General features: G+C 42.9%; 1 protein-coding gene across 2 annotated transcripts in view; it reads left to right on the forward strand.

Moving 5' to 3' along the window:
* Positions 1–27,066, forward strand: part of LOC118124668 (voltage-dependent T-type calcium channel subunit alpha-1I) — a 48,857-nt gene that overhangs the window by 10,190 nt on the left and 11,601 nt on the right. For both annotated transcript variants that reach the window (XM_035182715.2, XM_035182721.2), the window contains exons 3-24: positions 271–364; positions 656–789; positions 1,253–1,350; positions 3,383–3,542; positions 6,717–7,035; positions 7,140–7,232; positions 8,144–8,720; positions 11,197–11,573; positions 14,833–14,984; positions 15,509–15,694; positions 15,975–16,092; positions 17,229–17,384; positions 18,228–18,315; positions 19,193–19,383; positions 20,606–20,902; positions 21,253–21,353; positions 21,723–21,846; positions 23,725–23,793; positions 23,971–24,155; positions 24,250–24,376; positions 26,264–26,389; positions 26,578–26,667. In XM_035182715.2, the coding sequence (XP_035038606.2) occupies positions 271–364; positions 656–789; positions 1,253–1,350; positions 3,383–3,542; positions 6,717–7,035; positions 7,140–7,232; positions 8,144–8,720; positions 11,197–11,573; positions 14,833–14,984; positions 15,509–15,694; positions 15,975–16,092; positions 17,229–17,384; positions 18,228–18,315; positions 19,193–19,383; positions 20,606–20,902; positions 21,253–21,353; positions 21,723–21,846; positions 23,725–23,793; positions 23,971–24,155; positions 24,250–24,376; positions 26,264–26,389; positions 26,578–26,667 (3,862 nt within the window). The remainder of the gene's footprint in view (positions 1–270; positions 365–655; positions 790–1,252; positions 1,351–3,382; positions 3,543–6,716; positions 7,036–7,139; positions 7,233–8,143; positions 8,721–11,196; positions 11,574–14,832; positions 14,985–15,508; positions 15,695–15,974; positions 16,093–17,228; positions 17,385–18,227; positions 18,316–19,192; positions 19,384–20,605; positions 20,903–21,252; positions 21,354–21,722; positions 21,847–23,724; positions 23,794–23,970; positions 24,156–24,249; positions 24,377–26,263; positions 26,390–26,577; positions 26,668–27,066) is intronic.

Below are 27,066 nucleotides of genomic sequence, written 5' to 3' on the forward strand. Positions count from 1 at the left end.
GCTTGACATTCTCTCCCACTGTTAGTCCATAAATTGAATCTTTTCCACTGAGTCAACTCCACAGACAGAACCTACTGTTTAGGTTGATGTGGCGAGCGGAAAAAAGCGAGTAATAAGCAGTCTAATTGGCTTGATGTGATTGGCCCGAGACTCTTGTCAATCAAACTAATGAGCATCATTTACAAGCTCAATGTTATGAAATGTGTCAATATTGAATATTGTTACTGTGACCAAACCTTTTCACCGTCATGAACCTTGACTCTGTCCCACATGGTTTGAGCGTGTGAGCATTTTGGCCATCCTGCTGAACTGTGTGACTCTCGGGATGTTCCAGCCTTGTGGCAACACCCCCTTCTTCCTGCAGGTAACACACACACACTCAGACGTACACACTCACGGATACACACCCTCACACAGTCGGAAATCTCAAACTAATTATGTTCAGCCCGTGACACTTTATTATCAAGGGTCTGAAAAGTTTTAGCTTTAATTTTTTTCCACTTAATCAGTTTACACTAATCCTCTGGGTTTTATTATTGTATGTGTGTGTGCGTGTGTGTGTGTGTCTCTCTGTGTCTGTGTGTGTGTGTGTGTGTGTGTGTGTGTGTGTGTGTGTGTGTGTGTGTGCATGTGTGTGTGTGTGTGTGTTATGCAGGCTCTGGATGATGGGATCTTTGCGTTTTTTGCCGGGGAAATGGTGATGAAGATGGTCGCTCTCGGGATCATAGGTCAAAGCGGTTACCTAGGCGACACATGGAACAGACTGGACTTCTTCATCGTTCTTGTGGGGTGAGTGTTTGACAGACACACACACACACACACACACACACACACACACACACACACACACACACACACACACACACACACACACACACACACACAACACACACACGCTCATCTGACATTAAATATGAGCCAAAAGTGTGTGTATGTGTGTGTTTTGTGTAAAGCTTAGACACTTGTTTAATGCCAGTTAAATGTCAAACGTGTGTGTGTGCGCGCGTGCTTAGACGCACCGACAGAAGTGTGTGTGTGTGTGTTTGTGTGTGTGTGTGGCAGCTTCGTAGAATGACAATCGCATCGTTCAGTCCTGAGAGACGGAGACATGTGTGATTGGTTAGTTTTGAAGGCTATGTATCCCAGAGACCCTGCCCTGCGTTCTGGTGGATTCCCAGTAGACTGTCAGAATTTGTCAAGGTCAGGATGATCGCGATGCCGGTGACACAGCAGCGGCTTTCCCTCTTCACAGAATGCTGGAGTATTCCCTTGATGGACACAATGTCAGCCTATCAGCCATCAGGACGGTCCGGGTTCTCCGCCCTCTGCGAGCCATCAACAGAGTTCCCAGTGAGTTTCTCTCCTGTTCCCTCCAACACGCACTCGGAAAGTATCAGGACCGTTTGTTTTTATTGTCGTTCATTGTTTCGTTATGTGCCAACACATTGGATTTTCAATGAATCAGTGGCTGTGAGGTTACAGTGCTGACTTTGAACTTTGAAAGTTTTAAAGTGGGTTTAAATTCAAATGAGCTGAACAGCACAGGCGTCTCCTGACTTTAGGACAATGCAGCAGGTCAAAGATTTTAGAGAGAAAGGACGACACAAAAGGTTTTAATCCTCAACCCGTATAACAGTCTTGACTTGATGGGTCTCTAACTTAACCTGACCATGTGTTTCACTTGCGTGAGTCCAGACTGATTTGGCAGAAGGTCCCTGAAACAAGTGCGGAGGGAAGATGGCTGCAGCACAGGCCTGGCAGAACATCAGCAGGAAAGAGACCAAATGTCTGCTGGTGTCTGTGCGGTCGTAGATTTCAGTGAGTCTCTCTCTGAGCAAAATCTTAAATGTGATGACGGTGCAAGAATTCGCCAGGTTTATGTTAACTTATCCAATCAGTTTCTGAATTCTTCTATAATTGGTTTACCACGCATAAAAAAAAAATCTAAATCTTGTGCAGAGACACCCTGAGCTGAAAGTCAGCAGCTTCATTAGTCAGAGCTATGACAATGAAAAATGTGCCACTGTCCTTCTACTCTCCGGCTAAACAGTAAAGTGTTTCTTTAAAGGAGACATTCTTCTCATATTCAGGTTCCTTATTTTGATTTGGGTTATTATTATAAAATGTTAACCTGCTCTAATGTTCAGAAAACACGTAAATTTCCTCATATTGTCCAATGCTGCAGCTCCTCTTTTCAGCCTCTGTCTGAAACGCTTGGTTTTAGCTCCTGTTTCTTTAGGACCCACCCTTCAGATATAGCCCAGTCTGCTCTGTTGTGATTGGTCAACCCCTTTCTGGAAAGGTCGACCTCTCACTTTACCTGACTTTGTTATAGTCAGGCTAGCTGCGAGGACCCAATTGCAGATGCCACACGATCTAAGAAGAGATCCAATGAACACGCTTTAATTTGAAGAGTATGTAAACAGGAAGATAATCAGGAAGGAAGTGGTAACCTATCAAAATAAAAATCCGTGCCAAAAACTGCGAAATCTCCCCCCTCTTTGTCTTGCAGAATTAGCACATTAAGCGGATGTCACATTTACATCGCAGATAAAACCCAGCGTCAACTGCGGAGTAGTTTGACCCGTGAATACCGATTGTATTTGTTCCCATAGCAGACAAAAGCCTGGAGTGAGCTGCTGTTAATGGTTTTTTTTGACCAGTGGAAAAGGGGCTAAAGTCTCTAAACACAATGAGCCTAACAAAAGATCCACAGTGAAATAATCAAAAAGTCCACAATGAAAAAAAAAGGCTCCTGACAGGGGGAGAATCAGGAGTAGGTGTGGATTAAGCAAACGTGGACCATGGTGATGTTGCAGAAGTATCGGCTGGAGAGGGAGGGAGGAGCTTTGGGCTTTTTAACTTTGGATCTTTTACATACACCTAAGGAAAGAAAGACTGAAAAACCACAATAAGTTTCCTTTAACTTCCCAACCTGCACAGCTACTACACAGCTACAAACAAATCCACAAAGTCATTGAAATCATCCTGATGTCTGTGTTGCTTTCTCAGAGCTCAGCACAGACGGGTCAGTTTCTTTTTTACAACACTCTTTGAACTTGGCACAACTCAGACTGAGCCCTTCCAAAATTGTAGGGCGCGTTCGACAGAGCCAAAAGCCTAGAAGCAGCGAGCAGGAAGATTTTGTGTCTGTGCTGGAGTGGAAGATAATTATCAGTGTTTGAACTCTAATTATTTGCCATTCAGTTAATTGCTCTGCTCCAGTTTTGTGCAAAATACATGAAGAGATTCTTCCTGTCTAGCCAACACTTCCTGGGACTAACATTTTGCTTCACGCAGATCTTCACTTGATTGAGTGTCAAGTCCTGGTGTTTATGCTGCGTGTGTGTGTTTGTGTGTCTGTGTGTGTGTGTGTTGGCAGGTATGCGTATCCTGGTGACCCTCCTCCTCGACACACTTCCCATGCTGGGGAACGTGCTGGCGCTCTGCTTCTTTGTCTTCTTCATCTTCGGCATCGTTGGCGTGCAGCTGTGGGCGGGGCTCCTGAGAAACCGCTGCTTCATGGGAGAGGATGTCAAGATGTGAGTTACTATAGTAACCGGCAGATGTCACGACGAGCGACGCGCTGGCCTCATTACTCTGAACCCTGTGTCAAAAGTTCGTTCACCCCGCTGGTATTTCTTGGAGGGGATCAATACGGCTGATAGGCCGATCTCATTTGTTCTCTAATCAGTTCCTTCTGGGAGGAAGTAAATGTGTACATGTGTTTCCTGCTGGAATCTCAAGAAGCCTCAGTGGATCCTTGTGTGTTGTTATTCAGGCTCTAACACAAACCTTCAGAGTTTCTCCTGTCGCTGCTCTTCTCTGCCACATGATCCTTTGTGTCATGTTCGATCACTGTCGGCCTGACGCCGTTGCACCACCGCTCTCACTCCCGCTCACATGTTCACACACAATCCCATAATATCACATAACATTGGATAACATTGTGTACACCTCCTGACCTCCCATCTGCTCGACCAGATAGTAATCACTGGTAGTGATCACACTGTATGTAGAGGCGGCAGGGAACAGCTTTTAATATGCAGTGTTTTATAGGGTTGTCAGATATAAGCAATTTGATAATGAATGGACTGTATGTTACTAATGTACTGTTGCCATTATATCATAATGCTCCTCCTCCCACCACTAATACTGATTATAATGATAAAGACTTTACTTATATAACACATTTTAAAACAGAGTTTCAAAGGGGAAATAAAATTATGCCACGTGAAATTACAGTGAACAAAATATTTTAAAATACCCAGAATACATCAAACTAAGTAATAAAACTAGAACGACACTGAGTACAGCACAAACACACAGAAGAAGAAATAAAGTGAAATGAAGTGGTTTGATATTCTAAATTGTTTATTTGCGGAAAAACAATCTTAGACAATGGATATGAAAATCAATGTAACATATTTTTCTTTTAACTCCACGTATCTACTGAATAGAAATAAACATCACACCATATGTTATTGCTGAAAAAAGACCACACCCCTTTAAAAATATTAAAATCTGCAGCATTCAGGTTTTTAAATTGGATCCGCAGCAAATATCAGCCCTGAACTTTAAAATTAAGAGTCGTACATTATTCCCCGAAAAACGTCTGAAAATTTTGAAAAATTCTTCATTATAATGTAGAAAAAACATTTGTTGACTTGTGAACTTCCATTATCCAAAATGTTTCCAACAATGTTCAAACCCAGAGAAATCCACAATGTTTTCAGAGTAACTGAACATTTCATTTTGGTCACTTTTTAATAGTGAAGTTTTTTCCATCTCTCCTATAACTTCCATGGCAAACGACGTATGATGGAGGAAAAACACGATGCTAGCCAGTTAGCTGTTCTTTCCTTCACATGTTTGTATTGGTCACCCAATGGATCATGATTATTCATTGCTGTTTCTCCCATCGTCCTTCGCTGCTTCACGACATTATCAAACTAGGTTTTTTGTTATTGTTTTGATTGAGAGACCCCCAGTGGCCGTAATAACATGCTGTACGTTTTAAGAAAATGAAAATAAAAAAGTCTTAATCTTCAGCCACACCCAAATTAAAAATGTTCTTCCCAAGCCCAGAAACAATCGTCCTACCAAGTTTGGTTTAAATTGATCGAGGAGTTTTTGTGTCTTCCTGTTAACAACTTAACCAACAATCACACAAAAAGACTGACAGGGGTGAAAACATAACCTCCTTGGTGGAGGGAATCAATTAATAAGAGGCTGTTTTTAAAAGATAAGCTTTATGAAATGACTTTGATTAAAGAGTAATTGAGAATAAGTTACTCCTCAGCTTTCTTGCCAGTAATTCTCTGATTCTCACATTTATCAAACTCAGAACTGCAACACAGCGTTTCAACAAAAACTATCAGTGCGGACAAAGAGGGACAAACAGCCTTGAAAATCAATCATTTCATCACTGACGCACGAGTCTGTGATTGTATCTCTAACACGCTACAGCTGTTTGAGAAAAGGCAGCATCATATTCTCATCTCGCTTTCTCCACATGTGGTCACACGAGGCTGCTTAACGTCAGCCTACACATGATACTTCTCTATTTTCTTCTCAGTTAGCAATTTGAATTTAGTTTCTGCTTCATAAACAACAAAGGGACCTTCCCTAATAAGGAGCGAGTGCAACGTTCCCCCGTGACCCCTTTCTACACCACAGATGATTGATTACTTATCTCTCTGCTGCGCCCTCCCTCTCGCTTTCCTCTTCCATTCATCCTCATTTCTCTCGCTCTTTCCACATTTCCTACCTTAGCACACGTCTTCTTGTTTTTTTCCAGAACACAGACATTTTGAACAAAGAACAGGTTGATAAAATGATTTATCCTCGTTTGAATTGAAGGCTCATTTTATTTTGTTTTGGCAGTTTCAAGCAGATGGGAATATCCTCTATTTTCACATGAAGTCAACTGAGCTCACTAACAAGTATTATTTCTGTGGTCAAGGCTGTAACTCATTCCTTTCCCTCTTAGTGCTCCATTGTTGTACAGAAATGATTAAACCCACACCATTGTACTGGGTGACATTCATTTAAAAGAACATGGGCACAGTAGTTTAACTGTTGTCAGTCTCACTTACTGTATAGACCCACTCGTAGATATTAATCTGCAGCTAAACATAGTCCGTAATTCAACATTTACTCCTCTTCCTCCTGTCGTACAAAAATGAAGCTCAAATATTCCAGGTACAAGTGCCGCCATCTTGCACTGTTGACTTCATTTGGAGCCAAAGTCTGCACAGTAGCTATCGGGGGATGGAGCTGTGGTATCGAGGGCCTTCCAATACATGTGTTTAACCAATCAGTCTGTCTCAGCTCAATAATGACATATAATCATGTTTTAAATCCTAAAATAACTAATTAAAACCAAATTTACCTTACAAATGAACACTTGAGTCATTAGTGTGATAAGAACTACCTAAAATGATAGAAATCATCTTTGAGAAAATTGTATTTGACTTTATTTGACAGGATTTATCACCTATATTACAGCCAGCCACCAGGGGGCAATCAAATTATTTGGCTTCACTTTTGTGTAGCTGTCATGTCGTCGATCATCACAGTCTATGGTCCTGCTCTTTAAAAAATATAACAATTACAGCCATTCTTATAAGGTCTGAAGTTGTTAATGATTTTTATACATGTGTATGATTAATATGTTTCTTTTCATTCATCTTGTGCCCCCCCCCCTCCTCCAGGAGATATAACATTTCCTTCCTGAGCGGCTACTACCGGCCGGACGGCACCGACGACCACCCCTTCATCTGCTCGACAGATAGAGACAACGGGATGCTCCGCTGCTCTGACGTCCCTCGCCGCCGCGTCGGCAAGACTTTCTGCTTCCTGGGTCCCGAGGAGGCCCGTTCCGAGATGGGACTGATGGACAGAGAAGATGAACCAGTCTCATGCGTGAACTGGTATCGGTATTACAACGAGTGTCGCGCCGGGGAAGTAAACCCACACAAGGGGGCCATTAACTTTGATAATATTGGATACGCATGGATTGCCATTTTTCAGGTAAATGATTGAAGGATTTTAATGCAGTGGCAAATCTACAATGATACAATGACACATTAGTGTGATTACTGTGTGTGTGTGTGTGTGTGTGTGTGTATATTCAGGTAATTACTCTAGAAGGTTGGGTCGACATCATGTACTATGTCATGGATGCACATTCCTTCTACAACTTCATCTACTTCATCTTCCTCATTATAGTAAGTACACACACACACACACACACACACACACACACACACACACACACACACACACACAAACACACACTTCGTTTACTGAGAGTGCAGCTGTTGTAAGTACAGTACAGATTAACCTTCTCCTTGTGTCATACATTGCTTCTCCTCTTCTCCATCCTTGTAGTCCACATACGTATACCACAGAACTACAACACCCTTGAGTGTGATCTTTGTATCAGATGTGTTGCCGTGGGGATAATAACCTGGATGTATTAAGTAAATACATCACAGTCTTGTGTTCTGTTTGCTTTGTGTCAGACAAAGGACTAAAAGCTTGTGAATGAGGACTTTGTTTGTCACCAACAATAAAATGAAAAGCATCGACAGGACCTTGCAAACAATGCATGAACTGTTTATACCCCTAGTTAGTCAGTGCTTACATTTTAAAAATGATGTTCATAGTGATGTCAAGAAATCGTTTATACCATGAAGAGTGATTGGTTAATCTAAATAAGCTGTAGATCATGTCGCTAATCTTAATGGTTGCAAAAAGTTAATGCAAAGCTACATTATATGTCACCTTCTGACTTTACAGTGAGATCATGATGACATCATTGCTAACATATGACTCATCAATTATTATTTGTTCTATATAAGCTTTTTGTCGTATCTATAACCCTATAGGATGCTGAGATACCTCAAAATATGTATTTAGCATTATGACATTTTCGAACTTCTTTGTGACTATTTCATTACGTCACTTGTCATGTGATACACACGTGTTTGTCGTCACAATCCAAGATGGACGTGTCCAAGAACACGGCCCGGGCCACAATTTTCTGCCCGAACAAATCCGAATGTTAAACTTGCTGAGCAGCTAATGTGTGTTTGTGTTCTTGTGTGTGTGTGTGTGTGTGTGTTGTCGTGACCAGGTGGGCTCCTTCTTCATGATCAACCTGTGCCTGGTTGTCATAGCAACCCAGTTTTCCGAAACCAAGCAGAGAGAACACGCCTTAATGAAATCGGAGCAGAATGCCCGCCAGCTCCACCAATCGGCTTCCACACTGGCCAGCGACAGCCAACCTGGAAGCTGCTACGAGGAGATCATCCGCTACCTGGCGCACCTCGGCCGCAAGGCGATGCGACGACTCTCCCGCTTCTACGCTCAGACACGCCCACACTTTCACTGCGTGTGCATGTGCCAGAGGGACCGAGGCGTGGCATCTGCCAGAGGAGCTGGCGAGATGAACGGACTTGCCCACCGTCACTCAGGCCACGCCCCCAATGACCTGTCACACCTTCATCAGCTTTACCATCGCCACCAGCATCATCACCAGAATCCTCAGCCTCAGCCTGAGCCTGAGCCTGCAGTCAGTAACGGAGGGAATGGATTTAATTACCCCTTCATATCGCCCCTCCTGAGCCACCAGGAGAAAAAAGCCCGGGACCAGAACAGGCTGACGGCCCCAGAGAACGTCAACAGACTGCCTCAGCTGGTGCTGGAGCATGGTAAGAACAAACGTTTGTATTTCTGAGTCGTCCCAAGGTCAAAAATTCACAATCTGGGTCTTACAGGGGCCGACTCGCAGGTATGAAAGCACCCCCCCCCTGTGCCCGGCCCCCCATATTCAGTCATTATTGTTTTTCATTAAAAACTTGTTTCTTCGAAGAAATCATTTTTTAAGATCAGTTCCCAGATTACAGTTATACGTATTTTCCAAATCACCTTCATTAATATTTTTGACCTGCTGATCTTTATCGGAGATTGATTTAATTGTTGCCACTTCTGACACAGTGGGGGGGGAATTCAACTGCACTGCACAGCGGCTTAGTTAGAAGCAGGGTATTTTTTTGTCCATTTGTGTTTGTGTGTGTCTGTTTGTCTGTGTGTGTGCGTGTATGTACAAAATAACTCAACAGCATTGACAGATTTTCACCTAACTTGGTGTGAATATTACTCGGGCTAGAATCTCCAGATGATAAAACTTTGGAACCTGATCGATCAAATGTCGAGCTCAACAAAAACATGATTAGGAAAAAGACATTTTCTAAGATATAATAGGGCTAGAGACACAACATAAAGCTTTTATTAGTCAGAAAAAAATATTCTCCATTTGATATCATATGATAAGTGACAGAAAGAAGTCAGAAAATAGCGTGAGAGGTATCTCAGCATCCTACAGGGTTATAGACACAACACAAAGCTTATATAGAGTGAAAAATAATTTACAGTCATATGGTAGGAATGACGTCATCATGATCTCACTATAACGTCACTAATCATTGTATAAATGATTTTTTGATAACATCATTATGAAATGGCTTTTTTAAAATGTAAGCATTGACTAACTAGGGTGTAAACAGCTCATGTATGTTTTGCATCTTCCTGCAGATGCTTTTCATTTTATTGCTGGGGACAACAAAGTGCCCCTCCTCATTCACAAGCTTTTACTCCTGACACAAAGCAAACAGAACACAAGACCGTGATCCATCCAGGTTATTATCACCACGGCAACACGTCTGAGCGTCCTTTACAAAGATCACACTCAAGGGTGTTGTAGTTCTGTGGAATGTGTGGACTACAAGGATGGAGATGAGGAGAAGCAATTGTATGAAACAAAGAGAAGGTTCACCTGTACTGTACGTACAGTAACAGCTGCATCGTCCATAAGCTCTGATGCTTTGGCAAAGATCAGCCAAATGCCACCACACTTTACAGCAACATAGATCAAAAGGAGAATGTGTCAGATTAGAGCACGATGCTCAGATAAGACTCATTATTCAAGCCTAAAGGTTGAAGTGCCTCCAGACAGTTGAGTTAAAATATTTCTGTGTGATCAGATTTTCTCCTTTGTGTGAGATTTTCTGCAAACTGAGAGAGAGAGAGGATGTGTTTTTTCATGAAAATGACTGGCCACAGGATACTGAAGGATATTTTCACAGACATCAGGAGACGTGTCTCGGCATTAGATGTGAAATGCACATGATAACTGGTGAAAGACGTTTCACATTGTTGTGGCACTGAGCTCAAAGCATCGTAAAAGTACATAGAAGAGCATCTAACCCTAACCCTAACCCTGGGAAACTCCATACTTAGAATAAGTTACAGTAATTATTTATGGTTTTGAAACATACACTAAGAATCATGGGTCAGAATGGTTGAGAGTCACACCTCTAAAATGGTGAATGCTACCATAGTGCTTTAAAGCCGTTCACCCATTCACACACACACACACTCGCACAGTGCATCGATGTGCAGCACTCTCTCTATCACACATCACTCACACAGACAGCCGGCACAGGATCTTGCCCCAGGACACTTAGGCACGAGGAATGGGGGGAGGCTGGGATCAAACCGCTGACCCTCTAGTTAGTGGACGACCCGCTCTACTTCATGAGCCACAGCCGTGTATTATCTCTGTGTTTGCCTTTTGCAGCCTTCGCCTGCTCACAGTTTCCTGGCAGGACACATTATCTGCACACACACACACACACACACACACACACACATCACAGAAAGACTAGATCACATTTACTACATCAGTCTCCGGTGAAACATGAATTTGTTGTAACTGTGATGACGAGTATGAGCTCGTTTAGTGTTTGTTGTTGGACCATTCCTCCCGAGCTGCCTGCTAATGAATTCCACTGAAATCTTACTCCCACTTCACTCCACATCCCCACCCCCAACACACACACACACACACACACACACACACACACACACACACACACACACACACACACACACACACACACACACGTTTCTGTTCTAATAAAAGAACTCCCCCTCTGCACAAAAGTGTCCCAACTGCACAGTATCTTCCATATTATTGAATTCTTGTCTCCCAGAAATGAAATGACGGCGCTCTCCTTTACTGAGCTCGGGATATCTTGAGTGACAGTGTGTCTTCGCCCAGCAACCAAAACACACACAGTCAGCGATCTGTGGTGTCATGTCTGATTTTGTCACCCCCCTCTGCAGGTGGGTGCTCTGGGCATCCTGCATTAACGCTGCCAGGCGAAGTCCCGGGGGAACCCTCAGCGTGTCCCTACTGCATCTACTACAATCAACTTGGTGACAGTGAAAATGTTAACGAGCAGCCCGAGGACCAGCAGCTCGGGCCCAGCAACTCGTGCCCTGGCAACAGCCCGTGTCATAGTAACAGCCCGTGCCAGTGTAGCAGCCCCTGCCGCGGCGATGTACAGGTGGTGGAGCCAAAGAGGAGGCTGCTGGAGCGCTGCTGGGCGGGCTTCGGAAACAAACTCGAAGTCATTGTTGCCAGCAGATACTTCAACAGGGGGATCATGATTGCCATCCTCATTAACACGCTGTCGATGGGCATAGAGTACCACGAACAGGTACGTCTGCGTCTAAGAGGCTGCGTGTTTGCGTGGACACGTGCACAAGCCTCTCGCAGATTGATTGTGATGACAGTTTGATTGAAAATGGATGTGCTAATCACTGGATGTGGTGGAGTCAATAAGCTTACCCTCCAATCAACACTTACAGCGAAAGCATATGGGATCGCTGGGTGTGTATCCGTGTGTGTGTGTGTGTGTGTGTGTGTGTGTGTGTGTGTGTGTGTGTGTGTGTGTGTGTGTGTGTGTGTGTGTGTGTGTGTGTGTGTGTGTGTGTGTGTGTGAGGCCCTGTGTAGGTGTGTGCGCATGTATCAGGAGATGGAGAAACTCATAAGACCTGAAGTGTTAATTAAAGCGTGACCCTGGGACAGGAGAGAGAACGAGCGGCGTAGAGACGGGGCGAGTGAGTGAAGCGAGCGAGAAGCGAGCGAGAAGCGAGGAGGAGGAGGAGGAGGAGGAGGAGGAGGAGGAGGACCGATCTGACACTGTGATTGGCTGAAAGGCAGCGGTAGACTGTGGGTGGGAGACGGGCAGATTGCATTTGGCCCATTTCCCAAACAATATGACAGATCAAGATGGCCCTAGATTCTTAAATGACTAATGTTAAAGGATAAGGCCAGACCTATTTAGCCTTTTTTATAGTATCAGTACAAACCCTGAGGGGACTAGAAGCAACAATGAAGCAATATGAATGAATATAATCACATATGAATGTGCAGCCAAAGCCTCATATTGGGTTTTTTTCCCCCTCTGTGCTACAGAAACGTATATTTCCATCCAAAGACATTTAAATACAAATAGGAGCTGCACAGTGTCAGCGGGCGACGTTCCATCGTTTCAGTGAACGTGATGAGTGCGGTTTGGTTCCAAACACCTCCGAGACTTGTGTGTGATCTCAGGAGAGCAGCGCTGTGTCGGGCAGATGTCACCGAGCATGCTCAGACACTCTGCGCCTTGTTTTCACAGCTTCGCGTCGAGCGGAGTAAACCGCAGTGGCTGTGTTCTCGCTAATAAAGACATGTCACCCAGCGCCGTGATAGAGGACCTTTATGTGTTTTTAATGAAATAGGTTCTGTTCAACAACAGGGCAGCGACAAAAAGCTGTGTTAGACTTAATCAGACAATAGGCTGTTGATAATATTAACCCTTGTTAACATCAGCTTCAACACTTTGTTATTTGTGCTCTTACAGATCCAGATGCTTTATCTGTTAAAAGAATGATAATTTAAAAGTCATCCAGTTTTATTGCCTTTTAGATTTGGTTTCTTTTCCTTTGACATCTCCCTTCACCCCAACCTGAGCTTTTACATTCTACAATTGTCTTAATGATAGATAGATAGATAGATGGATGGATGGATGGATGGATGGATGGATGGATGGATGGATAGATAGATAGATAGATAGATGATATAAGATAGATAGATAGATAGATAGATAGATAGATAGATAGATAGATAGATAGATAGATAGATAGATAGATAGATAGATAGATAGATAGATAGATAGATTGACCTTTGTTTAATCCTTCACAAATATAGAAGTAAACAGCATGTTTGCCTATATAGACTTCTCATAAAAACTGATTCATGTGAAAATATGTTGTTTTCAGCAATGTTTTTGTTTCTCTTAGACCCTGAAGTAATGTGTTATTTTTTAATCAAACTCATCAGGTCAAAAATAATTTGTTCAAGCTGTTTACATTTTTTTAAAAGATGCGAAAGGTGATAAAAATGATGATCGAGTAACAGAACAAGGTTAAAAACTCCCTCAACCCAGTTATTCTCAGATATTTTCTTTAATGCCCCACTTTGGAATCAGAAAACCTTAAATTGCTTATTATAAAACAATAATAATGATAATAATATTAATAAACTAGAATGGCTTTCAGTAGAGCGCATACTTCCACCAAAGCCTAACTGTCCCTTTAAATTCAATCAAAGTTTTTTCCATCAAGATCCATGAATTATTCCCTGTGAGATACAAGGTCAAAGAAAGTGAAAAGAAAGTTCTGATCCAGATCCGCACCAACATGTCCCTGACTCATCCTTTGTCTGATGAAATATCATCGATTGTAGTCTCGCTGACAAACAAACAAACTGACAGGAGTAATAATCGGGGAAATTACAGACAGAACAAACCAAGTTGAATGTTTTCCTTTTTGCATCAATTAGAGTTGTAGGAATTAGAAACTTAATAAACTAAATATTCTGTGTCCGAACTGCTTGATTTGATCTGGACCAGAAGCAGCTCACTTGGCTCCATGGAGCAGCAACAAAACCATCCTTCCATCTAAAACTCCCTAATGAACACTTTATATCTCCTACAAAGCCTGAAGTGTAAAAAAACACGACACTGAGCTGTTTTACAGGACTGATATGCGGGAACATTTCGTGGCTGGGTGTAGAAACCTCCTGGAGTTTCTGACTGTAGATCAAATTCTCTGCCACGCAGGCAGCGGATAAATGTTAAATGTTAAACTATACCTGGGGTCTGAATAAATCCTGATTAAATTCATCTTGAATCTTTAACACGATAGATATTTTTCTAATGATTCAGATCAACTCAAATCCGATAGGCAAAACTTTCCTCCCGGTCGTGTTTGCAACCCCCTCAGTTTGAGAAGAACTGATTAAAGTCGTGTCAATAATGTCAAGTGTGCATTTCTATATTTTTCGAGTGGTGACATCTTTGTTCCGATGTGTTGAGTCAGAATGTGGAAAAAAAATACGTATGCTGTAAACAAACATGTTGTACAGTATTTATGTGTTTCAACAACAGCTCCACACCTCTCTCTAATATTTATATTTTAACGAAAAGCAAAGAAAAAGGATCAGATGTGACGGACGCAAATAACTGAAAACGTTTTAAAACATTTGTTCACATCAAAAGCTGCTGTTTAGAGGTGATTGTGAAAAAAAAAGTGATCATGTCAGCAAATGTTTAAAGACTCTCCGAGTTCTGACATGAGCCGGTGACAAATTTTACAGATTATTTTCCGACACACGTTCATGCACATCACTACTGAAAGTGGGTAAAAACCACAGACTGGTAAAACACTTTTATGGGGCAGCTCCTCTGTGTATATTTAAGACGAGTCCACTAACAGTACCTGTGAGTACTTTATAAATTCCCAACACGCTGAGTTTACAGTGCTCTGCTCTGTCAGTCTGTCTGCCTCTGTTTACTTGTTCATTCCCTCTGTGCTCGTCCGTCTCTGTGCATCAATCTCTCTTCTCTCTCCACAAACCTTGCCCCCAGCCGCAGGAGCTCACGGATATTCTGGAGATCAGTAACATGGTGTTCACGAGCCTCTTCAGTCTGGAGATGCTGCTGAAGCTCATGGCTCTCGGCCTCTTCGGCTACATCAAGAACCCGTACAACGGCTTCGACAGCGTCATCGTCATCATCAGGTGGGGGAACTGGCGGCGTGTGTGTCCTTGTGTTTACCCCCCCAAAAATGGGAAATCTGTCCTTAAACGTTCCCTCTGTCATTTTGAAAAGACCCGAGTCAGCACCGCAGTCACATCCCCCCCGACTGTCACAGCCTCCAGTACTGAAGGCAGTTGCACTCCCAGTCCAAGCAGCAGGCCTGCGTTCACTCCATTATGTAGTACTACAAGCTAAATTATGTATCTGCACTTGAAGGCTCCGCTTGTTTACTGTGCTCACTGCTCTCACCTTCTTCACCGGCTGCTAAGCTCTCGACAGCATTCGCCCGTTTCCTCTTTTCCGTTGCCACATGTCACGAGAATAGAGACTTTAGCACCTTCTCTACCTGGAAGGGGGGCTTTTCCAGGACGATAGTGACGCTGACTTAAAGAGAGTTACAGCTGAGGTTAAGTCGGCATTGATCCCGCCCCCCCCCTCGGTTGCTTTATTGTGTGTGAATCAAGCTTTGTGTTTATAATCGGCTTGTCATCTGTGTGTGTTTCAGCGTGTGGGAGATTGTGGGGGAGGCGGAGGGAGGCTTATCGGTGCTGCGTACCTTCCGCCTGCTGAGAGTTCTGAAGCTGGTCCGGTTCCTTCCTGCCCTGAGGAGGCAGCTGGTGGTGCTGATGAAGACCATGGACAACGTGGCCACGTTCTGCATGTTGCTGATGCTCTTTATATTCATATTCAGGTACAGTGTGTTCGGTTCTTTCTCCAAAGGCATCGCTGCAGGGAGAGACTCCCCAGCCAGAATGATTCCGCAGCTTTTTCTTGAATTTAATTAGGCTGATTATTCCTTACACAAAATTATAATCGGGACATATTAGAGGTGTATCATCACCTTTCACACAAACACAATTATTCACACCGCTTCTTGTTGCACAGTAACCATATTAAATTACCATCTAATGAAGGCAATGTATTTTTTGTTGTTTGGTGTGCGCGTGCGTGTGTGTGTGTGTGTGTTGCAGTATCTTAGGGATGCATCTGTTTGGCTGTAAATTCGGTTTGCAGCAGGACAGTGGAGACACTTTACCGGACAGAAAGAACTTCGACTCTCTGCTCTGGGCGACTGTCACCGTGTTTCAGGTTAGAAAAACACACAAATACAATCAGACGTGTACGAGCGCTCAGCAAATACACTGAGAATATTCAGTTTAAACCAAACGTCCCAATCGACACATTTGATTTTTAAATGAATTGGGACAAGAGCCTAACAGCAGCTGCTGCTGTCACTGGCAGTCGTCCTGACAATCTCCCCCATTACTTCATTTGCTCCAATTTGGAAATGCTGATGCTCCATTTTTCTAAAACATACAAAGCCTCTCCCAGGTGGCAGGTAAGATTCACTTCACAAGGAGGAGAAATGAAACCCGCACTCCACAGGAACTCGTTTAACTCTGATGAGCATCATTACTGTTCAGCTGACAATGAGATATAGAAAATGCTCTTTTCTTCTTCTGATTATACCGACTGTCATGGATTTTTAAAGGGCAGATGTGGATACCAATATTAAGGAGTGAAAAAAATTATACTGATATATCACCCACTGTATATATATATATATATATATATCAAAAATTGTAATGGTCGATACTTCCGTATGACCTCCTCTGAATCCAGGTGAGTGCTACTGGTGCAGGCGCTCTCTCTTAACTCTCGTTGAAGGGGGCGGGGTCTATGTTACTCGCCGGTTCCGATTGGATCAATGGACCATCTCCCCTCCCGCTATTGATTACTTTTAAGAAACATGTAAGGCAGTGCATTATAAACAATGCAGTGGAGAAGAAAGTACAGATATTTGCTGATACTGTATATGTAGTATAGTAAAAGTCAAAAGAACCTGAAGATACATCTACTTAAATAAAGTACTGACACATCAAGAATGGATAGAAGTACAGTATCTAAGTAAATGTACTTAGTTACATCCCACCACTGGTGGATTGAGAATTGACATTTTACTGTTTAACCATAAACTATAACTTACATAAGTACAAATAAAAAGAAAAACACAAACACAACTAAATATAGAAGTTCAATTAAGAAAATAAGCATATTTACACGAAATGTAAAGAAAGAAAACAAATGCAGAAACTAATATTTCGGTGAAAGGCTCATATCAACCAATTTATCGACCAACAGATATATAGGTATTTGAAACGAGGTTTGGATTTCCAGTCCATTTTGTGTCTGACTTCCTCCGCTCGCTCTCCTCCCATCTGCAGATCCTCACCCAGGAGGACTGGAACGCCGTGCTCTATAACGGGATGGCCTCCACCACGCCGCTGGCTGCCCTCTACTTTGTCGCCCTCATGACCTTTGGCAACTACGTCCTCTTCAACTTGCTCGTAGCCATATTGGTTGAGGGCTTTCAAGCCGAGGTGAGGGCAACGATGCAGTTTTGTTTGAGCCGCTGAGGGAACGAGGCACAGAGAACCGGACTAATTGAGCTCTGTCGTGCTGATGATACCAAAGCTCCTACAAGAGAATAATCTCCTCCATCCTGCCTGTGTGGTTTCTCCTTTCACTCTATCCACCACTCTTTTTTTCTCTCGTTTTGTTTCTCAGTTATTCTTGCTTTCTATCCGCTTTTCTCTCTTTCTACACACACACACACACACACACACACACACACACACACACACACACACACACACACACACACACACTCTCTCTCTCTCTCCAGGGTAGGGATGTGTTTGATATCGCCTGCCATTCACAGTTGGTGAGCTTTTGTTGTTTAGTTTTCATCTTTTATCTCCAGCATCAGAGAGCAGTTGCTCGCTCTCTCTTTCGCTATCAAACACACACACACACACACACACACACACACACACACACACACACACACACACACACACACACACACACACACACACACACACACACACACACACACACACACACACACACACACACACAAATACCCTTTGCCAAAGCCGTCTGCCTCCATCTTTCTGGCGTGAATTTTAATTAAATTCAGTAAAGCTTTATTGGCGTGACTACAGGAGATCGCTGCCAAAGCCATGCACATAACTCAACTAGAGAGCACTGGAGATCCCCTCCACCCTTCTGCCTCCCGCTCTTTGTCTCTCAGTCCCTCCCTCCCATTATTCACTTTTACAACAGTCACCAAAGAGTGACTAAACGAAGGTGATGATGAAGATGATGGGAGTGGAGATTATGATGATGGAGGTGACCCTAATGTGTGTGTGTGTTTTTAGGGTGATGCCAACAGATCGGAGGCAGATGACGAGAGACAGTCCCTCTCGTTTGAGGACGAGGAGAAGTTGAGAGAGTTATACGCTGCAGGTACAAACTCTTAAATCATCTCGGACACGGAAATACAAACTCCCCTGCAAGCGCCTCAAAGGAGATTTTCTTCTTTGTAGCTGCAGTAACCTTTCCAGTTTGTAATCAGAACGTCTCTCAGTGGAGCGGAGACCTGATCCAAGGCCCAGGAGTCGACTTAAATTCAGTCAAGCAGCACCAAATTTCACACAATCGTCGATATCAGTCACTAAATATGTCTCTATGAATTATTAAGTGGTGAAAAAAACGATCTTTCTCACAATGTTAAAGCAAGTGATAAAAAAGAAAATCCCTGGAACCGCAGCTTCATCTGGATCCAAGCCAAAATGTAATGGCTTGTGTCTTGGCCCACGTCCCATTGTTCCAACAAGTTTCATGGAAATCCTTTCACGTTTAAATGGACTACATCCGAACCAAATTGCACAAACGCATAGATGTCAGTCCCCTAAACATGCCTGATTTATCTAATCGAGGTACATGAATTTTTATCTCACAATGTTAAAGAAAGTGGATAAATATAATCCTGGATCTGCCCCCTGATCCATATCTACCCCAAAATCTAATTAGTTCCTCCCTGATTCAAACTGCATCTTTGCACCAGGTTTCATGGAAATTGTAGTCTCTAAATGTTGTTAATCATTAGTAGCATAATAGTTTATTTACATGTTTTATTTCTTCATGGATTTGTAAAGTTTTCATGGTTGAAGAATTGGCAGGAATTGTACTTTTTTAACAGCAAATTTCAAAATGCTCATCACGTCTAATCCTCAAATTCCAAGAACAAACAACTGTGGTCATGACCTCTATGTCTGTGTGTGTGTGTGTGTGTGTGTGTGTGTGTGTGTGTGTGTGTGTGTGCGCTTGCGTGTGTGTGCAGAGCTCAAGATCCAGGCCATGATGCTGAGCCCCAACGGTCTCCTGAACCCAAAGGCCTCCATGCCCCACCTCACTGCTCCATCTCTGCCCGTCATCACCCACACAGCAGCCACGCCCACCATAAATAACGGCCAATCGCGGCGGGCGAGCATGACCTCCATGGATATCAACAACCCCGAGCAAAGATCACCGGTGAGCCTTCGTCATTTTACTTATATTAACACAACATTAACTGTCATTGAGTTGATTTAGTGTCATTAAGTCAGACAGAGGATGTTTGAATATATTGTAAAAGATTTATCCAGGCTGAATTGTGATTCAAATTTGATTAGAAAGGAGACACATGATGCTTTTTCAGTTTTTCTTTCCTCCATAACAGACTGAGGTGTGTGTAGTGTGAGTATAATATAACTTGTTACACAGCTTGTGTGTGTAGAGCTGGATCCATCAGCTCGGATCATGTTGTTGTGTCAGAATGATGACGGGAGGAAACGTGTTTCCTGAGGTGTGACGCAGTGAAATCTGTGCAGCGCAGAGATAAAACCTCCTCATGCTACAGCCAGTGTTGGTGTCCTGTTGGTTTCTCTCTGGAAACAAGTCCTGACGTCCGTTTGAATCGGATCTACTCGTTTGAAAGTTAACTTGTACTAATTGGGCTCAAATAACTTTTTTCATGGGTCTGTTTCTGTTTGGGTCCAACAATTTGAAGACCTCTGGCATGCACTATGCATCTGCATTCCCACCCTCTGCAGTCATTAGCGGTTTGTTGTCACTGTGAACATTTTGGCCAAAATGAGAATTTTATTTAGGGAAACCGGGGACATAGACTCATAGTGTTTTTAAGACCCCAGCTGTGGATGTTTGAGTGGCTGGAGATGATGATCTGAGGTTTCTCTGTTTCAGGTGCGTGGATTGATTCACAGTTTTACCTTTGCTTGCAGAGTTATGCAGGTGCATTAAACTGTCATCCTCTCTGGATCTGGTTTCTCACAACACATTGTACATCATAAGCACAGGGAAATATTTGTTCTTCCTCTCTCCATTGCTGGATTTGTGCGACTCTGACACATTTGAGTTTTTCTTAAAAAGCTTTTTCTTTAACGTCATTTTACCCTCCTGTCACTATGCCGACGGAGGGGCGGGTGAAGTGCTTGAGTCCACAAAACCCTCTTGGAGTTTCAGGGGTAATCAGTGTTCCAGCCAAATCCAATACAATTGAAGCAACTGGCGACCATGTCTTCAATAGTAAAAAACCAACAGAAAAAAACAGAAGGGGCCTCCATACTGCTCCTGTGGTGTCATCCAAGTGTCTGCAAGCCCAGAGATTCAAATTCCTCTCGAAACAGCGTCATTTACACCTTTATTCTTCACAAATCCCACTTTGTGTTACTGTTATTTCAAATTCTGCTCGCAGACTATGTGGGACAACGGGCCGGAGAGCCGGCGCTCCAGCTGGACGAGCATCAGTCGAGCCCCCAGCCTCCACCGGAGGAGCCAGTCGGGGGAGATGGAGTCCCTGTTGTCCGACACACACTCAAACTCCAACTTCAGCAGCAGGGAGCAGTCTCTGGACCAGGCCGACTACCTGCAGGTGCCCATGCTTCACACGCCCGACTGCAACGGCACCACCTTCCGACTCGCCGACAACTACGACAACGCCCCCCTGACGACGCCATACCACGGTGATCAGGAGGAGGAGGAGGTTGAAGAGGTGAATCCCTGGGCATTTGTTTTATGTATTTACAAGGAACAAAATATAGATGAGGCTGGTTTTATGATTCATGTCTACGTGACAAGGAAAATTAATTTTGCATGTTCACAAGTTCAAAAACTATTGTTAACTATCTTGTTAAAGTTCACTCCTGGTAACCTTGGATGTTATGTAACTGTAAATTATGTTTACATTAAATTATACTTAATTAGTTGAATGTAAATTCTAAGAAAAACTGCTGTACGTCTTAAAACTTACATTATGATAATTTAGACAATGATCTCACAACATTGCACTTAATGTGTGCGTGTGTGTGTTTGTGTGTGTTTTTGTGTGTGTGTTCCTTCCAGAGTTTATGTAAGAAGGTGAAGAAGATCCTGGAGCCATATCAGCCTCAGTGGTGTCTGGAGCATGAAGAGTGGTCCCTCTATGTGTTCTCTCCACACAACCGGTACACACACACACACTCACCCACACACACACACACACGAACACACACACACACACACACACACACACACACACACACACACACACACACACACACACACACACACACACACACACACACACACACACACACACGAACACAGAGCCCCTGTTACTCTCCTGATTGGCCTAGGTGGCTTAAACCACAGCGTGTGTGATAATTCACAGTTGAGGTGTGAAGGTTGCAGCACAAGGCTCAGACGTACAATTTTCCCTGTTATCAATTAAACCTGACCAAGTGTAAAAGGACACCTTATGCTGAGAGATGCCGGGGATGTGTTATAATTACCAACCCTGACGCTCCCTCCCCCTGTTTGTGTCTCTTCCTCAGGTTCAGGGTGTGGTGTCAGAGGGTCATAGGTCACAAGATGTTCGATCACGTCGTCCTCCTCTTCATCTTCCTTAATTGCATCACCATTGCACTGGAGAGACCGGACATCCAGTCGCACAGCATGGTAGAGAACACACACAAACACAAGGATTCACATGTTGTACTCATTAGCATCATGCATTTCCTCACGGCTCTGTAACAACATGCCTGACCCCAGGCGTAACCTGTACTTAATGGTTGTGATTTTGCACTGAATCTGCATTTCTTATCTCTTGGGGTCAAAATGATTTCCATAATCTCTATGTTTTTATGTTGTTTTGATGCATTAGTATTCCTTTTGTAAAGTGCTATTCACTGCACCACAGCGATATGTGAATTAATGGTTTTTAATGGAAATTGAACTCTTGGATGAAGAGGAAAGATGAGTGGTTGTTGAGGGAAGGGGCAGAGGTGAAGATGTGTCTGAGAGGACGCGTTGAAGTGCAGGTGGAACGAGACTCAGTGTGGGGATTGTGTCTCGGGCCTAATTCCACCTGAGCTGATTAAGGCCCCCCCCCCCCAGACAGTACCTAGATTTTAGAGACGTGCGCACTGAACTGAATAAGAAGGGATGAGGGATGGAGGGAAGAGAGGATGAAAAGGATGTGGGAAGGGATGAGCTAAAGGGATGAGATAGAAAGGTGAGTGGATGGAGGGAATGGAAAAGGTAGGTCGAGGAATCTGAGACAAACACAGCGAGATGGATACATAAATATTGTCTCTATATAAAGATGGACAACACGTCTCGGCTTCCTCTCATCGTATAAAAATTAAGATAAAATATCCCACCTTGTGCTTTTGATGGTGGTTTCATCCACTCAATTCACAGAATCGTTAATACAACATTTATTTTAATTAAATTTAAATGTATGCGTAATCCTGCTGACAAACAAACCAACTAACAGGACCGAAAACATAACCTCCTTGACAGGGATAAGAACCACAGAAGGTATAATTATATGCAGTATGATATTAATGTCAATGTTTGACAAATATAGGCACATTTACTGCAGAGATATGTATCGCTCCAGCAAAAATAGACCAGACACCAAAAGAGAGAAGAGCCACAAATAAGAGTGAGATGTCCTCATCGTTGTTAAAGTGCACATTAACACCAGCAGCTGCCAGAATGAATTGGACACTGAGAATAATTCCCTAGAGGCCGAAAGGAAGCAAATCTCTGCAGCCAAGTTCCAAACCATCGAGCGTACTTAAAGATGATACTTCCCACTATGATGAAGCCAACATATCCTGGATAGGAACGCTGTCATCTAGCACTGATGATGTCATTTGGAGTCTGCACACTAGTGATCATGGTGTGGTGCCGCATGTTGGACCAATCACAGGTCGGTCTCAGCTGTCAAACCTGAACAAACTCAAGTGTGATAACCTAAAATGAAGGAAGCATCACAACTGTATACGTGTTTGTTTTGACCCAGGTCCCATCTGCTAACATGGAGCAGGCTGGGCAGCAACCAGGGAGGAGCTGTCATGTTGTCCATCTGTATATACAGTTTTCTGGTATATGACTAGATATATGTAGGCTACTAGTTAACAACTAGTAACATTAAGCTCAATCAAATTTTAACCCAGAACTCAACTTTAAATCTCGAGCAGCTCTTTGAAACAGGGAAGAAAAGCTACACCTCACAGATATCACACACAGCACAACACAATTTCTCACACACTTGTCTCTGATGTAAGAGCAGAATCATGATAGCAACACATGCAGTATTTTAGTCATAATGGATGTTTCTTCGGCTCATTGTGTAACACATTGTAATGAGCTGCAGAGCAGAATCAAAGCTAAAGAAGCTACTGGGACAAGAAAGCCTCAAACTGACGAATGTGCTTCTCTGTGCACACTCTCATGTGTGTGTGTGTGTGTGTGTGTGTGTGTGTGTGTGTGTGTGTGTGTGTGTGTGTGTGTGTGTGTCTGTGTGTCTGTGTGTGTGTGTGACAGGAGAGGGTGTTCCTCAGTGTGTCCAATTACATCTTCACTGTGATCTTCGTTGGCGAAATGCTGCTCAAGGTAACCATAACAGTGCACGTTTTCCTTCACTCGACAGTCGTTTTCTGATCTTCACTTTTTAAAAGGGCAATTTTCTTCCTGGACGGAGATTAAATTAGCCCTCAGTCTTCTATTATTTAAATGTTATCAGTAATTATTGTGGGATGGATGTGTGTCTACCTGTGCGCGTTTGACAAGGTGGTAGCTATGGGCCTGTACTTTGGAAAAGGCGTGTATCTCCAGAGCAGCTGGAACATTCTGGACGGGCTGCTGGTGTTTGTGTCCATGGTGGACATCCTGGTCTCCATCGCATCGTCGGGCGGGAACCGGATCTTAGGCATCCTGCGTGTGCTCCGTCTGCTCCGCACCCTGCGACCGCTCAGGTATGACAGATTTTCTCCCGTGTTTATTCCCTCGTGTGTACAGTCATACATTTACGTGTGATTGTGTGTTTTGTGTGTTTTGTGTGTTTTGCAGGGTGATAAGTCGAGCTCCAGGTCTCAAGCTGGTGGTGGAGACTCTCATCACGTCCCTCAGACCCATCGGTAACATCGTCCTCATCTGCTGTGCTTTCTTCATCGTCTTTGGAATATTAGGAGTCCAGGTAAACATTTAAACTCTATACGCTCATGCATTTCAGCTTTTTTTACAGAAAAATACAGAGTTTAAACTTATCGACCCAATGTTAAACGTCACCAAACATCCAAAGCTTGTTGTGATTTCCGCTGCGGGACGACAATGATCGCCGCGGTTTAGAATAAATGAGGCAGAGCTTGGAAAATGCTTCAGGTAATAAAAAGTGAAGAGAAAAAAAATTGGGAGAAAATGCAAATGAGCAGCTGATTATGCACCCGAGTCCCTGAAAGTAATTATAAAAACAATGGTTCAGCTACAGGGGGATTGTGCTGAGAGAGTTATTTTTTTTTTTTAAATCAGTTTTTCACCTGGATTTTCTATTATTAATATCATTCATTAAAAATGTTATTATTTATTTATTTTATAAAGTTTTTCGTCCATTTTAATATAAAAAAACAGATTCATTATTTTTCAAATAAATAAAACACAATAAGTCATAAAAATCAATTTGATAACCACGTAAAAACAATGGCTCCAATCTCCTCATGATAATTCTGAAAGAACATAAATAATAAAAAATATAAGAAAGAAAAAATATAGTTTATTTTTTAACTATGTTATTGTAATATTTTCCTGTAAAAATATCCTTTAAAGTAAACAATCTACAAGAGAGAATTTCTTTTTGATTAAATTGCTCATATCTCACAAATCCTATTTCTTTATTTTAAGGGGCCATTAGGGACATTTTGAAGAAGTTATAATTCAATAAGTCATGATTTATTAATTATTATTTTATTATTTTATTCCTCACATTTTTTTCCCCTTTAAGTGGCCCTAATACTCAGTCATACAAAGACCTTGGCAACCACTGTGTAAAATATATACATATATTCACTGTAATCCTGTTATGTGTGTGTGAAATTAACATTATACATTTAGTAATATAATATTATAAAGAGGACATATGACAGTCCCCTGGGAGTTAGCATTAGAGGCCATTGTACTGAGATGACGGACCTGAATGTGCAGCTGATTGATTCAATCTGGTCGTCTCGCTGTGTTTTACCTCGTGGTGGAGAAGTCACGACTCTCAGAAAGTGCTTTCAAAGAACAACCCGTTCGGTCTTCTCTCCACGGGGCGTAAATTAAAGCAAATTTATTCATCGACTCTAAATATTCAAGCAGAATTTTCCTCCACAAGTGCTATTTTCCCCTCTTTTTGAAAATCTTGCTGCGAATACTCAAGACGTAACGCTGGCACAGTAAATGAAGCTTGATGAATTCTGAAGCTAATATTAACACTCCAGCATATTTGTTAAAAACACAGTTTGAGTGAATTATCTGAGAACACTGGAGTGTTACAGTGCTTGTGATGGCTGTGAGGCAAACTGGACCAGATGGTGTTTGGATTTCTCTGCTGTAACATACAGTGTGTGTTCGGTGACTGTGAAGATACCCCACTCTATACTGCCCACTTGTGGCCATGCTCCAGAGGAGGCAGAATTTGGAGAGTCAGGGCCTTTTAATGAAAGTATATGAGGCTCCAAGAAGCTGCTGCACGAGCCAAATGTTTGCTAATGTTGTTGTTCCCATCTGCTCTGCTGTGATATGAAATCCGATACAGAGAAGTGCAGTTGATCTGATTCTGCAAATGTTGTTATCAGAACCTCAAGTAACCTGAACTGGGTTCCGCCAGGTTCTTATAAAAAGCATGGAGCCGTTAGTGTTTCGGTCCATGAGCAAATGTCTGATCACTGTTTTGTTTTCCTTTATGTGGATTTCTTCTTATTTTGGCCACGGGCCTCATGAGCTGAATGAATAAATGAATTAGGAGGCCTGCAGGCCGCTCACTCAGCGCTTCGCTGTACACAATTCTCATCTGTTGTTATCTGTGCACACATCTGTTTGGTTGCAGCTGTTTAAGGGGAAATTCTTCTACTGCGATGGACTCGACATCACTAACATCACCAATAAAACTCAGTGTCTGAACACAGGATACCGCTGGATCCGCCGGAAATACAACTTTGACAACCTGGGACAGGTCTCATACACACACAAACACACACACACACACAGAAACATGTTTACACCCTTAAATATAATGGCTTACATTAAGGGGACTTGCTTTTTGTCCCCATAAGAAAGACACACACTCATCCATCACTGACACCCGCTCGTACAAACTGATTGACGGCTTGACGCTGGTTTACATGTGTCTCGCTCTTCCAGGCGCTGATGTCACTGTTTGTCCTGTCGTGTAAAGACGGCTGGGTCAGCATCATGTATGACGGCCTGGATTCTGTCGGAGTGGATCAGCAGGTGAGCGCACACACACACACACACACACACACACACACACACACACACACACACACACACACACACACACACACACACACACACACAGAGCGAGAGAGGGGGCTGTGTGAAGTGAGAAATGAGGAGACATGAAAACTGTTAATCCCGTGTATTTTGTATTTCTCTGTGTTGTGTGTCAGACTCAGGCTCCATTTGATCTTGTGTTTTGTTATTCAAGCAGAAAGGGGAAATATTTCAGGAGAGGGGGAATATTTCAGGAGCGAGGGGAGGTGTACGGAAAGAGAGAAGGCAGATGGATAAATAGATGTGACTTGACAGTGCTGGCAGTTTCACTGCTGACTCATTACTTACATTGTCTTCTTGTTTATGCTCTGTCCTCTTCTTCTCCACCCCACCTCA

This window comes from Hippoglossus stenolepis, chromosome 2 (genome assembly GCF_022539355.2).
Source record: "Hippoglossus stenolepis isolate QCI-W04-F060 chromosome 2, HSTE1.2, whole genome shotgun sequence".
Taxonomy (NCBI): domain Eukaryota; kingdom Metazoa; phylum Chordata; class Actinopteri; order Pleuronectiformes; family Pleuronectidae; genus Hippoglossus; species Hippoglossus stenolepis.